Source organism: Halichoerus grypus, chromosome 3 (genome assembly GCF_964656455.1).
Source record: "Halichoerus grypus chromosome 3, mHalGry1.hap1.1, whole genome shotgun sequence".
Lineage (NCBI taxonomy): Eukaryota > Metazoa > Chordata > Mammalia > Carnivora > Phocidae > Halichoerus > Halichoerus grypus.
Genome location: NC_135714.1, coordinates 11,659,442 through 11,674,058, shown reverse-complemented (window position 1 = coordinate 11,674,058; position 14,617 = coordinate 11,659,442). Strand labels below are relative to the sequence as shown.

Sequence of the window (14,617 nt, the reverse complement as noted above, 5' to 3'; positions counted from 1 at the left end):
TTATTGTTTTGTTATACACTACTGTTTCTCTTCTTGAGCCCAAGGCAACTGCTCTTTTAATTTTTTGCAGACAGCATATATTGTTAGGTCTTACTTTTTAAAATTCAGTCAGGTATTCCCTGTCATTTAATTGATCTATTTGGGCTATTTACATTTAACATAATTATTGATATGGTTATTTTTATGCCTATCGTCTTGCTGTTTGTTTTCCTCTTGTTTTATCTTTTCTTCGTTTTGTCTTTTCCTGCTTCTTTTGGATTTATTACGTACTTTTTAGTATCTTGTTTTATTTCTTCTGTTGGCTAGTACCTCATGTATTTAGTGTTTGCTCCAGGGTTTGTATGCATTTTTTTAAAGTCATGGTTTACTAATCCCATCATTGTCATTTATTGGTCTGTTTCTGTTGATTGATTTTTTCCTGATTCTTTGAATGTCTAGTATTTCATTTGATACCAGATAGTGTGAATTATACATTGTTGAATTCTGGATTTTGTTCTTTTTCTTTAAAGATTACTACTTTTGAATCATTTCCTGCTCTGTAATATTTCTGTAACTTGTATATATTTCTATAACTTTTTTTTTCTTACTGCATGTATTGTCAATACTTTTTTTAATGTTTCTTTCCCTAGTTGAGGGCAGAACCTGTATTTTACTAATCTTGCATTTTACTGTTTAGGCTTGTGCCTGACATACTTGGGCATTGGTGATAAAAGGTAGATTAGAGTGATCTTCCTAGAATGCATTTTTTTTACTTGTTATTACTCTTCTATCTAAACCTTTCAGTGAGTTTTGTTGCAGTTTGGTTAGGTCCGAATTCTTGGCCCTTGCTTATTACTTCTGTAGTTTATATATGTATATCTTTATATATCTTGTTATCTTCTTAACTCTCTAAATTTTTACCTGGTCACATTCTCACCCCTGCCAAAAAAAAGACAATAAACAGATAAATGTCACAAACACACACCCACCCACAGAGCCATCCTTTCTCTAGCCATACTCAACTATTTTCTCTTCCTTCAAGGCGCCATATTTCTCATCTTTAGACATCTGTATTTGCACTGTCTGTAACATACATTTATTGGCTAACTTCTGTTCGTTTCTGTCACAGTTTAGATGTCTCTTCTTGGGCCTCCTGGGTGGCTCAGTCAGTTAAGTGTCTGCCTTCAGCTCAGGTCATGATCCCAGGGTCCTGGGATCGAGCCCGAGAGTCGGGCTCCCTGCTCCATGGGGAGCCTGCTTCTCCCTCTCCCTCTGTCTGCCGCTCCTGCTGCTTGTGCTCTCTCTCACTCTCTGTGTCAAATAAATAAGAAATCTTAAAACAAAACAAAAAACTTCTTATAGGAAACCTTTTTGGACTCCCCTTCTCTCCCCCATCAATACCCTTCTGTATGTTCCCAGGAGACCATCATATGGTATTATAATTGCATATTTATTTTTGATTTGTTTCATTTCCCATTAAGCTCATTGAGGTCAGTGACTGCACAAGTGGTTTCTTGAAGTACACTATGAAAAGAAGTTTTATATTCCATGCAGTCTGTCCTCAGTGTGCTGAAAATTCTTAAATTTTAGGAAATGGAGCAGTCTCTGTGTTGAAGTTAGCTTCTGAGATCTTTCAGACCACTTTTTTTTTCTTTAAGATTTTATTAATTTAGGGGCGCCTGGGTGGCTCAGTCAGTTGAGCGTCCAACTCTTGATTTTTGGGCTCAGGTCACAATCTCAGGGTCATGAGATCGGGCTCTGCACTCAGCTGGGAGTCTACTTGAGATTTTCTCTCCCTTTGCACCTCCCCCCCTCCCACCCTGTTCACACACACTCTGTCTCTCAAAGTGAATAGATAAATCTTTAAAAAAAAAAGATTTTATTTATTTAGAGTGAGAGAGTGTGTGCACTTGAGTGGGGAGAGGAGCAGGGAGAGGGAGGGAGAGAGAAGAGAATCTCAAGCAAACACCATACTAAGCATGGAGCCCAGTGCTGGGCTCGATTTCATGATGCTGAGATCCTGACCTGAGCTGAAATCAAGAGTCCACTCAACTGACTGAGCCACCCAGGTGCCCAGGACCACTTTTTTTTTTTTTAAGTAGACTCCATGTCCAGGGTGGAGCCCAGTGAGGGTCTTGAACTCATGGCCCTGAGATTAAGACCTGAGCTGAGATCAAGAGTTGGAGGCTTAACCAGCTGAGCCACCCAGGTGCCCCAGACCACTTTTTAAAGGCTGTTCTATTTCTTACTATGAGCTATTCAGCTTTATAGGAAAAAAAGAATTAACTTTAAACCTTGTACTGTCTTCTTTAAAGACCACTGTCTCTAAATGCTGTGGCTCAGTCAAGCCACTGGGGGAGGTCCTGAACTGCCACTGTTGTTAATTAGAAATCTGAAGAGATGGACAAGGAAATTTATGATTTAAAAAAAAAAAATCAGTTGAAATAATTTTTCTTTTCAGTCAAAATGTAAGGGGAAGTATGCATTTAAATCTCCCTTGGGACTTGGGGTTTTGATTGTTTTTATTTGTTTTTTTAAGAATTATTTATTTGAGAGAGAGGGGAGAGAGTGAGCGAGCACAAGCAGGGGGGAGGGGCAGAGGGAGAGGGAGAGAGAGAATCCCAAGCAGACTCCCCGCTGAGCCTGGAGCCCGATGCTGGATATGATCCCACAACCCTGAGATCATGACCTGAGCCAAAATCAGGAGTCAGACATTCAACCGACTGAGCTACCCACATGCCCTGATAAGTTGTTTTTAATAGATCACTTTCTTCTTTTAAACATGTAATTACAAAACTTTAAAATGTCCCCTTCTAGTCTTTTCTAGTCAGCAGTCCTTTACGGATTATATAAATATTTCCATAGTTTTTAGATATCAATTTTACTTAACTTCCTAATTTTCACGTTCCTGTACAATCATGTTAATTTTTTTAACTAAACTTACTGTATTGTTAGTCTCTTGACGTCCCTTTTAAGATAGACTGTTCCAGTTTTCACAGTTTTGCTGTTGTAATATTGCTTTAAATATTGTATAGAAAATTGATGTTCTTAATTTTGTTCTTGATATTTTTCAGCTCTGCCATTGTCATTTTAGCTAACTTCTCATTTTATCTGTTTATATTAATGTTTTTATTCTTCTAGGATATACCATTAGGTTTTCATTTTTTACTGACATGGAATTCACTTACCATTAAGTTCATCCTTTTGAAGTATACAAATCAGTGGTTTCAGTAGATTTACAAGGTTGGCAAGCATCACCACTGATTCAGAAACATTTTCATCATACCATAAGGAAACCCTCTGCTCTTTAGCAGTTACTCCTCATTCCTCTTTGCCCCCAGCCCCTGGCAACTACCAGTCTACTTTCTGTCTCTATGCCTATTCTGCCTATTTTGGATATTTCATCTAAATAGAATCATACACTATGTGGCCTTTTGTGTCTGGCTTTTTTCACTTAGCATATGTTTTCAAGTTAATCCATGTGGTAGCATGTATCAGTACTTTATGGCTGTTTAATGCTTATTTATCCACTCATTTTAATTAATTGAAATTTGGGTTGTTTCCACTTTTGGCTATTATGAATGAAGCTGCAATGAGTATTTGTTTGCAAGTTATCATGTGAACATATGTTTTCAGTTCTCTTGGGTGTACACCTAGGAGAGGATGTGTTGGATCATATGCTAGCTCTAACTTTGAGGAACTGACAAAACTAGTCAGTAATTTTCTTGATAATTTTCACTTAGACAACCTGTAGGAGAATGATTACAATTCCAAGATTCAGTACTTCTAAGGATTGAGTTGCTGTAATTTCTTATAAAGAGAAATTTTATAGACTTGTTTATTGAATGTCCTTAGGAAAAATGTAGGAAGTTTTTCTCAGTTAAATGCATTGCTGCCTAAGGATGAGGTGAGTTACCACGTTTTATAGAAATTTTTGAATTTTCTCATTACCAAATTGAAAGATTTGTTAATAGTGGTCCAGTGGGCCATAGGAATACATAAATTTTCATAGATTAATATATTCTAATTGTTGGATTGCTTCTCTTACACAGGGTTTTGACTCTGGGAGGAGGGCTGCCTTATTTGGAGCACCTTAATCTCTCTGGTTGTCTTACTGTAACTGGTGCAGGCCTACAGGATTTGGTTTCAGCATGTCCTTCTCTAAACGATGAATACTTTTACTACTGTGACAACATTAACGGTAATGCCTTTTAATAATGAGATAATTTTGAAGGAATGGATTTAAAAATTTTTGACAGTTCTCATTATTCTTAGGGTTTCTATTTAATTGTCTAGCTAATTACCGAACTTTTTTACTTTCAGAGGTGATTCTTTACATTTGATAAAATTTAAAAATCATGTATGTTTTCATTAATTAGCTTCTATAAAGGTAAGTTTTTCTTTCAGATAGGTATTTCAAATATATATTCTTCCAGATTTTTGAGATATGTAATAGTTTAATAAATTCTAAAATGGCAAGTTGTAAAAATACTAAAGTTCTTTTTTTTTTTAAGATTTTATTTATTTGTTTGAGAGAGAGAGAAGGAGCAGCGGGGAGGGTCAGAGGGAGAGTGAGAAGCAGACTCCCCACTGAGCAGGGAGCCTGACATGGGACTCAGTCCCAGGACCCTGAGATCATGACCTGAGCCGAAGGCAGCTGCTTAACCAACTTAACCAACTGAGCCACCCAGGCACCCCTAGAAATACTAAAATTCTTATAAAATTTTGGGAAATTCTTCTAGAGTGTATATAGCATTCATTAACAATTTAGCAGTATTGATGTTCTAGATACACCAGTTTCTTAGGGATGATGACTCAGTTTTCTTGTAACACAACTTTAAAAAAAAATGCAGTTGAGAAGGGAGGACTTTGGTAATGTGAACTTATTGGGGATCCTGGGTCTGGTTTCAAATCAGTTTCATGGAAGATTGAGGGGGATGGGTGTGTAGTATTGGGGAAGAGGCTGAGATGCTTTAGACATGACTAAAATTCCTACAGTATTTTGGAGATTGATTCCTGAACTTACTTATAGCAATCATTGGATAAATATTTATTGATTGTTTTGTTTCTTAAACCTATCCCTACCCTGCAGTGGGCTTGTTGCATATGTTTTTTCAAGGTACATTCAGTACCCTTTTGGGCTTTTGATAGTCACTGGTAGAGACTCAAGTTTCTAGAAGCACAAAAAGCTTCTCAGTTATTAGTAAGCAAATCAATCCCCTGTATTTATAACTAGAGAAACATTTACATGGTTCAGATTCTACTATGCACCTGTCTTTTTACACCATATACTGTTTTCTTTGAAAGCCTAAGTCATCTTAAGATGACAAGAAGATCACCTGAGTTTCTCTCAGGGAGAACAATTGAAAGGAACCAAGGCTGGAGGAATGGTCTCTTTAATGACATACCTGTAGGCAGAGAAGTTAGCAAATTGCTATTTCTGGGAGATTAAGTTTTCCTTAAATACATATAAAGAGACAGGAGATCGCAGCTCTTTTATTTCTGGCATCACATTGGTGATGCAGGAGATGACCTCCCTTGTTCTTGAAGTTGCAATACTAAGTAGGAGCATTTCTTTGCTGTCTCTTGCCTTCAGCATATAATCCAGGAATGGTGAAATGAGTGTCATTTTAGTTGCAACCTGCTAAGCATACAAAAACTTAAAGTTTGATTGCTTCCACAAACCATTTACTGCTTTGGTAGATGCAGTAAATTTGTGATGAGAGATTTTTTTAATGTACAGTTATGTCATTGTAGGTGCAATGTTGTACTTCCTAATTCCTAATGCTTCTAGGACATATTATGAAAAGTAACTAGTAAGCAATAATTTTTATAAGAAAAACATCTTATTTGTATGTTGCACTTGAATTGTCTACAGTTGATTTCAGCATAGGTTATGCTTGTGGGAATATCACAACTGAATTTGTTAGATTTGTTTTTGGGTATATAGATGTTACAGGGTAGGGGAGATCGGATTTCAGTTCATTTTTATGATCTGCCTACTTGTTTTGCTTGTATAATTTTGAAAACTTCTTGAAATAATTTAGGTGATGGGATAAAGTTAAATACTTAATCTTTTGCATTTTGTTAGGATGTTAGAATTCGTTTCATCTTAACTGGTTTTGAATATATAAATATTAAAGTGTTCCAAAGGAGCTGCTACATTCCTTTTGTTGAATGTGATTTTTTTCTTGATAAATGAGTGGTAATTTTCAATAAATGAATTTTAATGAAGATATCTGACTTCTTTGAAAGACTTGAAAGGAAATTGACAGCGCTTGTATAATCCAATATTAAGTCTCCTTTTACAGCTTCTTAAAACATGATTTTGGGGAAATGGAAATCCTTTAAAGTTTATAGGGTGACTTGTCATATTAACTTATATTCCAGAGTTCCAGCCAATTGCTCTTAAAGCAATGCTCTGATGGCACTTTTTCCTTAAAAGGACATATGGACAACCTAGAAAGTGTTAGAATAAAGTTGCATTGTATCCAGTTTTGCAAGATGACACGACTGATCCAGTATCTTTTAATACAGCTCAGTTTGTACAATAAATATTTAATGACTGCTTATGGGGCCCCCTTTTTATTTTTATTTTTTCTGAAAGTAGTTAATATGTTTTATACATCGTCTTAGAATAATAGGGAGCATGGGTGACAAACTATATTTTAAATATTTGGGTAACATTTAACTAAAAATGTATTTGTCAAAAAAAAACTTAGTATAGTTAGCTACTAGATTACTAACTAAAAGAAGTAAATACTGATAAACAATATTCATTAACTAAATAATGAGTGATAAGTAAAGCAGAATGACCTGTTTCCTAAGCACTAGTAGAGAAGTTAGTATCAGATATTCAAATAATATCTACTGTGAGCAAGATACTGTACTAAGCACTGATTAAAAAAATGCCAGTTTTGTTCTTCTGAATGTTTCCTCATGACATTTAAATTTGTGATTTGATTGATAAAGTTAAGATTTAAACATAAAAGAAGGCTTCTTTGCCATAACATTTAAAAGCTTCTTTGTCATTTAAGAAGTGTTAAATGGAATTGCATAGTTTTGGAGCTCTGAAGAACACTTGAACAATGATAGCAAATAAACTTTTTGTACTGATTTGCATTTCAATGTCTGTATAATTTATGAATTAAGATAGATTAGCTCATAGTTCTGGAGGTGACACAGTCTCAGATGATTTGCTCTCTTATGTTTCTAATTTAAGTTAAAGAGGAATTAAAGGTAAGTGAAGGTAAGTGCAGATATACAGCATAAATAATATACTTAAAATCCAGGAAAAACAAATCAATCAAAAATAAAAATTTGGGAAAATAACTATAGTTAACATTATAGCTCTTTTTATCTAATATTTAAAAAATGCTTTCTTACAAATTTATTTCTTTACCATGCATTTAAAAATTTTATTTAACGATTATGCCCAATTTTGTTTTCCTGTTTTCTTTATTATTCTTTAACTTAATTTAGCCCTCAGCCCTCATATATTACAACCATTTGACTTTTCTGTTCTGTATTGAGCTAGACATTTGCTGGTGATGAGTCAAATATTTAAAGGGAATGGCCTTTCGAGCTGTCAGTGTCTGTGGAAGCACAGCTGTCTGCTCGAGATACTTGGCAGAATAACATAGGAGATATCTCAGCCGTGTTTCTGTCTAGTGCTGCCTCACTCTTCTGTTGTCCATTCATTCCCTTTTCTGAACAGTCCTTCTACGATGCTTAAGAGTCTTACTGTTAACATTACTTACAGTTTTCATGCTTTTGGAAGTTGTTGTTCTCTACTGTTTTCTACATTATGAGACTAACCTAAGTTAGAAACAGTGGTTGTCTTCACTTTTGCTTTGCCTCTGGCCTTTAATAGTATAAAATCTCCTACTTTCATGACTATTAGGTTCAGACACCTGGTCTATAAATTGACCTTAGGATGGGATTGTAGTTTTAAGATAGTATCATAGTTACTGTTTAAGTCCTCATAGGCTTCTCTAGATAGATCATACTTTCTGATTTGAAATACCCTTTTCACTCTATACTTAAAACTCAGACATTCTAGTGCATATTTGAAGGAGGGGGCACATTTTATATCAGTGTGAGTGAGGAATTTGTTTTGTGATGTTAATAAGGAGATGCTGACAGATAAGCAGGATTGGGTTACTCTCAACCTAATATGGGACACATAATTTTATTCTTGCATTTTTCTTTCCCTGTGATCCCTATTACCATCCTTTAGACTTTGAGATAAAAGAGTGGCCAGGGTGGACCTGAGGTTGCTGAGCCTGTCTTTTGGGGAGGATGGTGACTAGCTGTGTATATTTGGAAAGATAGGAATCTCTAGAGTAGTTTCCTTGGTCCTGTTGGCTCCTTTGAGGCTCCCTTATATTTCCTGCCTTAAAATTAGTAGCATACTTCACTTGCATTGCTTTCAGCCATCACTTAGGACTTTTCCCAGGTCATTGTTGAATTCAGTGTAAAGTTTCTTCCTTACCTTTCTGTCTTTTAAAAAATAGGAATATAGAAATTTTTTTTTTTTTTTTTAAGATTTTATTTATTTATTTGACAAAGAGAGACACAGCGAGAGAGGGAACACAAGCAGGGGGAGTGGGAGAGGGAGAAGCAGGCTCCCCGCTGAGCAGGGAGCCCGACGCAGAACTCGATCCCAGGACCCCGGGATCATGACCTGAGCCGAAGGCAGACACTTAACGACTGAGCCACCCAGGCGCCCCGGAATATAGAAATTTTTAAATATTTTAAGGGAGTTTTAGTTGGAAAATTGTCTAAAGTCTCCATGTCTCTTTGCTCTTATTGCTCCCTTTTTAAAAATTGGAGGATTACATACTGAGAAATAGATTTTTGCAAAATCCACCAGTTCAAGCATTTCAGCCCAGGGACTGAATGTCACCAGGGCAGTCGTGGCGAGGCAGGGGATTGGGTCTTGAAGAGAGGCACTAGGTGATCGTCAGGCAGAGCAGGAACCAGCGTTTAAGGGGTGCAGAAAGACAAGCTCAGAAGAGGTGGCATGGAGGGTTAAGTAGTGTGTAAGGAAAAAGCTGAAAATATGTTCAGAAGGAAAACCTGGTCAAAGGTTGACAGTGGAAGAGTTTCAAACTACAGGTTTCCTTATCAGGACATTTTTGTTTTGTTTTGGTTTTAAAGATTTTATTTATTTGACAGAGACACAGCGAGAGAGGGAACACAAGCAGGGACAGTGGGAGAGGGAGAAGAATACTCCCCGCTGAGCAGGGAGCCTGGTGCGCGGCTCTATCCCAGGACTCTGGGATCATGACCTGAGCCAAAGGCAGATGCTTAACAACTGAGCCACCCAGGCGCCCGTCAGGACATTTCTAATAAATATGATACGTACTAGGACATTTTACTTTGATTTTGGTTAAGATGACTAACCTTGAGTCTTATTTTAAGGGAAATTAATAACAAATTACTTTGTGAATTTTTTTAAATATTTGGCATTCAACTTTTCATTTTTAAGATAGAACAGGTTTTAATTTTGATTAAATAAAAATGGGCTTTTGGTAATTTAATTTTATATTTGAAATATTTTACTTTTTGTTATGGAAAATTTTAAACATGTAAACATGGAATAATGTAATGAAGCCTCATGTATTATTTGCTTTGGCAGTTATAAAAGCATGGCCCATCTTCCATTGCCCACTCCCATACCTGCTCCCCATATCCCAGGCATCATCACATCTATTTTAAAATTAAACATACATTTTTGAAAATAAATGAAGTCCTAACCAATTGCAGTCCCACATATGCTTGTAAAGTTCATTAGTTTCTTTTCTTACTTAAAGGTATATTATCATTTCTTTATTGAAATACATGAACATTATACTTCATTGATTGTATATCCTAAGAAGTCTGCCCTTAGTGTTTTGTGTGTGCCATTTCAGGAATACAAGGGAGGATTCTGGGAAATAAGTGTTTTGTGTATTTTATTGCAAGTAGCCATTTCCTTACGTTGGTATTAGCACAAATGCCGCCTTTTGCAGCGGACTGCTACTTTAAAAAACAAAACAAAGCTTATTTAAAATAGTTTCTGAGTTAAACTAGATATCAATCAGAGTACTATGATTTTTCAGTTATAATCCATTTGACGTCTATAAAATGATGCTTCATGTACTTTTTGTATGGGATCCTTACATATCACACATGCAAGGATTTTGGTTCTGTTTGATGAATAAGAACGAATTAACTGCTCTTTGTTTCTTCATGGTGCAGACACACTGAAAGGCTTCGGTATAGTTAAAACATCCTTTTGCACATTTGCCTGCCTTTATGAAAACTGTGATTCATTCAAAAAACTTAACGTTTGCTTATGTGCCATGATATCGCTTCTTTGATATTCCTAATTCTCAGTTGTGTTCCCTAATGGATCTTGTATGTAGTGTCTGGGCAGCATAACGTGAATGGGATAAAATGTCAGTTACTCCACAGTGTTGCATTCTTGTTTTGTAAATGAATCATAACTTTTATTATGTCTTAGGTATGTTTATTTAGCTAATCATTCATTATATACTTAATTCTGGAAGATAATTTCACTTAACCCTATCCGTTTATTTTGGCTGCAGCTGTTAAATAAAGATATGGAAAACATGTTCAGTCTATGTCTATATAGTTTATTTAAGTTTCGACTGTAATGTTTTTGTAATTGCTCAATATTGGGTTCTTTAGCTGGTCTACGGAGGGGGCTGTTTTTGTCTTAATTATATTTCTAGGAAGGATGTTCTGAGTATAAGAAATCTGTTGTTAAGTTAGCTGGACAGGCTTGCTTCTGTGGGTTATCTTTTTGTCTTAGAATTTTATTTTGTAAGATTGTTGCCAAAAAATTATTTCTTTCCCTTCTTGTTTCATTTAGCTTTTGGACCAGTTAAAGTAGAGCTGCTGTTGGCTGTATTTGTGTCTAATTTTTTATACATTCACTGGGACATTTTACTTCTATGTTATAAATGTATTGCTAGTAAAAAAAAGTCAAATGTCTTAGCTCTTTCATGTGATCCCTAAGAAATTTCCTCCTTTCACACTTCTCTGTTTTTACACAGGTCCTCATGCTGATACCGCCAGCGGATGCCAGAATTTGCAGTGTGGTTTTCGAGCCTGCTGCCGCTCTGGCGAATGACCCTTGACTCCTGACCTTTGTCTACTTCATTTAGCTGAGCAGGCTTCCTTTCATGCACTTTACTTATAGCACATTTCTTGTGTTAACCATCCCTTTTTGATTGTTTTGGCCCCATTTCTTACAGCCTGAGAAATCTTTATTTACCAGTCAGTTGTACAGTGTTGTTTCTCTTGCAAATCATCTTTTTGTTTTAGAAAGGGATTAGATCTTTTCATAAGGGTGAGAACAGTTTTAGCAGTTTTCTTTTAAATGGAATGCTTTGAAAAGAATGTCACTAATGCCATGCCATTTAAAGTATTTTTTAGATTAATTTGAGTTTTAAAGTCAATGGGGTTATTGGTTCTCTTTATATATAAACACTGTACCAAGCTTTGCAGATCTTTTCAAACATACATTTTTGAAGTTTTATTTTGAAAGATTGCACATTTTGAAAACCAGTCTTTTTTCCATAATGTTTCCTTTGTTTGAACAGTTCTCAGAGGGCCAATTCAAACATACCCACATATAAGATTCTTTAGGATAATAGAATAAATTGGCTTCTTGGTGTTAGCTCAGTGAGCTAGCAAAGTACCAATGTATTTGTATTCGCTTTCTTCAGATATTCCTGGTTCCTACCACTGTCCCTAAATTGTCAAATTTGGGAGGGATTTTTAAAAATTCCACAATCATTTGAACAAATGTATCAATAAAATCTACTTTGAGGACTTTACCAAATAATTTTTTTGGTGTTTTGATTTCATTAGAAATCTCAATTCAGGTTTATGTTAGTGTAAAATAGGTCTAAATATTTTCTTTTGAGCTCCCGTGAAATCACGATCCTGGCAATTTAGACAGATACCTAATTTTGTTGAGCTGAATTGTCTTTTTTGAGATGAATTGTGCAGTAGTCAGAATTTGAATGTGTATGGCTGTCTTCATTGCTGTGTGAAGAGACAGTGGGAGTGGGGACCTATTGTTCAGAAAGGCACATATTGAATCAGTTTTAGGTAATGCTATATATAATTTTATGTCCTGAAGAGAAGAGTCGGCAGCACGCCATCTACTTCTGGAAATGCATGCAAGGCTGTGGAAGAGGAATTAATCTTGCAGTCTTGTTACTTGTGGTCCCAGGTATTCTTGTTTGTTTTATTGAGGGATAGGAGTAGGAAAGGGACAAACTGCAGGTAAGCAGATTTCAGTTCAGGCTAAGAGAAAACTTTGAGACAGCTTTCTAAAGATGAAGGAAGACTCATTTGATGAGAATCTGAACAGGGAGAATCCACCTATGTCTTAAGTCTCACTAATATTTGAATTAAACACTGCAGGGGAGACCCAAGTCTGGGGTGGGGGCGCCTCTCTTAATGGCTCTCTCTGAAGTGTTGCCTCCTGCCAGGGTTCTCTCGTTGTGTCATGGTTGAACTTGCAGGATGTTTCTTGCATGTAGGACGAGGCAGCTGTGTGAACAGACCGTCTTACCTTTTGAACCTGTACCTCTTAGGTGTAAGTAGTCACGGCTTTTGTGGTACTGTGGCAGCGGGCCTCCTTTAAAAGTTTGGCCTAAGCACAAAGTAAGAAATGATTTCTTGATCCCTTAGAGAACTTGAAAGGAAATTTAAGCTTAGTGAGCACTTAAATGGGGTCTGAAGTTTTATTTTGTAAGGTTGATTTTCTTGTAGTTACTGTGTTTTTATTTCCTTAAGTGTTTAATAAAGTTTATTTGGAAAGTTCACATCAGGGGCTATTTTTAAGAAAACATACTACAAGAATTCTTCTGGAGTGAGTCCATCCAACCCCATACTTCAACTTATCTGTATTTACGTGAATTGTGAGTAAAATTACTCATCCGGACTCCTGGCCCTGAGTCATCAAGTGAGGACTCAAGTTTATCCTCCATGTAGTCACAAAACAGTATAATATTTTTGGGGGAGAAATTTTGATAATGATTCAATGATGTTTCAGGAGTTGACTTAAATGTTTTTCTTTTAACTAATTTGAGCAGGGTATCCTCAGGGGTACCAGGTGATTGAGGTGCCTCCCTTTTGCTTTGTCCTGTGCTGCTTGATAGTAGCAAACCATTAAATAGGACCTGGCAGTCCCGAACTACATGGACTTGGGTGTGTCAGCACATCGTCCTGTGGAGACTCACTGTTTTTCCACTCTCTCTCTAGTTGCATGGGGAGATGGACAACATAATTTACATTTAATTTTTATACATTAACTTTGGGGTATAGTTAGTATTTGATGAAACACTGTAAATACTGGGTTTAAATTTATCTTGGGTTTTGTGATTGATTTAATGAATTTTTGGAACTGTTCATTCTTAGAATAAAATACAAGTTATGTGAGCTGCCTTGGGGTGCCTGACATCAGGCGCTCAGCGCTGGGCAGTGTTCTAAGTACCTGTACTTACATATACTGACTTGTTTAAACAGTGAGAGGAAGTAAGTAATGTGATCATTCTGATCCTATATGGGGAGAATAAGCAGCAGGGAGGTTAAGTAACTCGTCCATGGATACCTTGTAATGACGGGGTATTGCCTGGTAATGACTGTTACATGTCAGTCCTTGAAGTCTCCCTTGAAGAAGAGTTCATAGTTGAGGTATCAGAGGCATGCAGACACATAATTGTAATATAATCTGATAGAGGAAGGCAAAGGGAATAAAGTAAAAGGTGAATGTTTTTCCTTAATTTGGTCCCTCTGGTTTTATGTTTTGTTTTTTTTAAGTGAGATCATACTCCATCTATATCACTGGTTCTCAGCTGGAGTCAGTTTATCCCGTAGAGGACATTATTAGACAATGTCTGGAAACATTTTGGTCGTCACAATTTGGCAGAGGGAAAGGATGTCACTGACATCTAGTGGGTAGAGGTCAGGGATGCTGCCAAATATCCTCTAATGAACAGGTCAGCCCTCCAAAAAAAAAAAAAAAAAATTACTTGGCCCAAAATGTCAGTAGTGCTTAAGAAATCCTGCTTTATGTATTTCTGTTTTGTGTGCATCTTTCCATGTCAGCACATATATTTAATGCCTTTTAATGGCTTGTATAGTAGTACCGGTGTTTGTCTTAGTCTGTTTAGGCTGCTCTAACAGAATACCATACACTGGGTGGCTTAAACAGCAAACATTTATTCCTCCTCTATCTGGAGGCTGGGACGTCAAAGGATGAGGTGCTGGCAGATGTGGTTTCAGGTGAGAGCTCTCTGATTTGCAGAGGGCCATCTCTTCATCCACACATAGCCTGAGGGAAGGAAGCCAACTCTCCTGTCTCTTCTGACAGTGGCATTCATCCCAACACAGGGCCTCCACTCTCACAACCTAACTGCCTCCCGAAGGACCCATCTCCAAATACCATTACATAGGGGATTTGGGTCTCGAGATAGGAATTTTGTGGGAGACACAAACATTTAGTCCATAGCAATGGCTTAATTTTTTAAACGACTTCCCTTTTGGTGAATGTTTAAACATACTCCCCCCACCCCCATACTATATTGTTTCAATAGGAGTATGTGTGTGT

At 36.6% G+C, this 14,617-nt stretch overlaps 1 protein-coding gene across 1 annotated transcript in view; it reads left to right on the top strand.

Moving 5' to 3' along the window:
• Positions 1-11,839, top strand: part of FBXL5 (F-box and leucine rich repeat protein 5) — a 44,953-nt gene extending 33,114 nt beyond the window's left edge. Inside the window, exons 10-11 of the mRNA XM_036096531.2 lie at positions 4,032-4,180; positions 11,046-11,839. Of these exons, the coding sequence (XP_035952424.1) occupies positions 4,032-4,180; positions 11,046-11,122 (226 nt within the window). The 3' untranslated portion in view covers positions 11,123-11,839. The remainder of the gene's footprint in view (positions 1-4,031; positions 4,181-11,045) is intronic.
• The last annotated feature ends 2,778 nt before the right edge of the window (positions 11,840-14,617 follow it).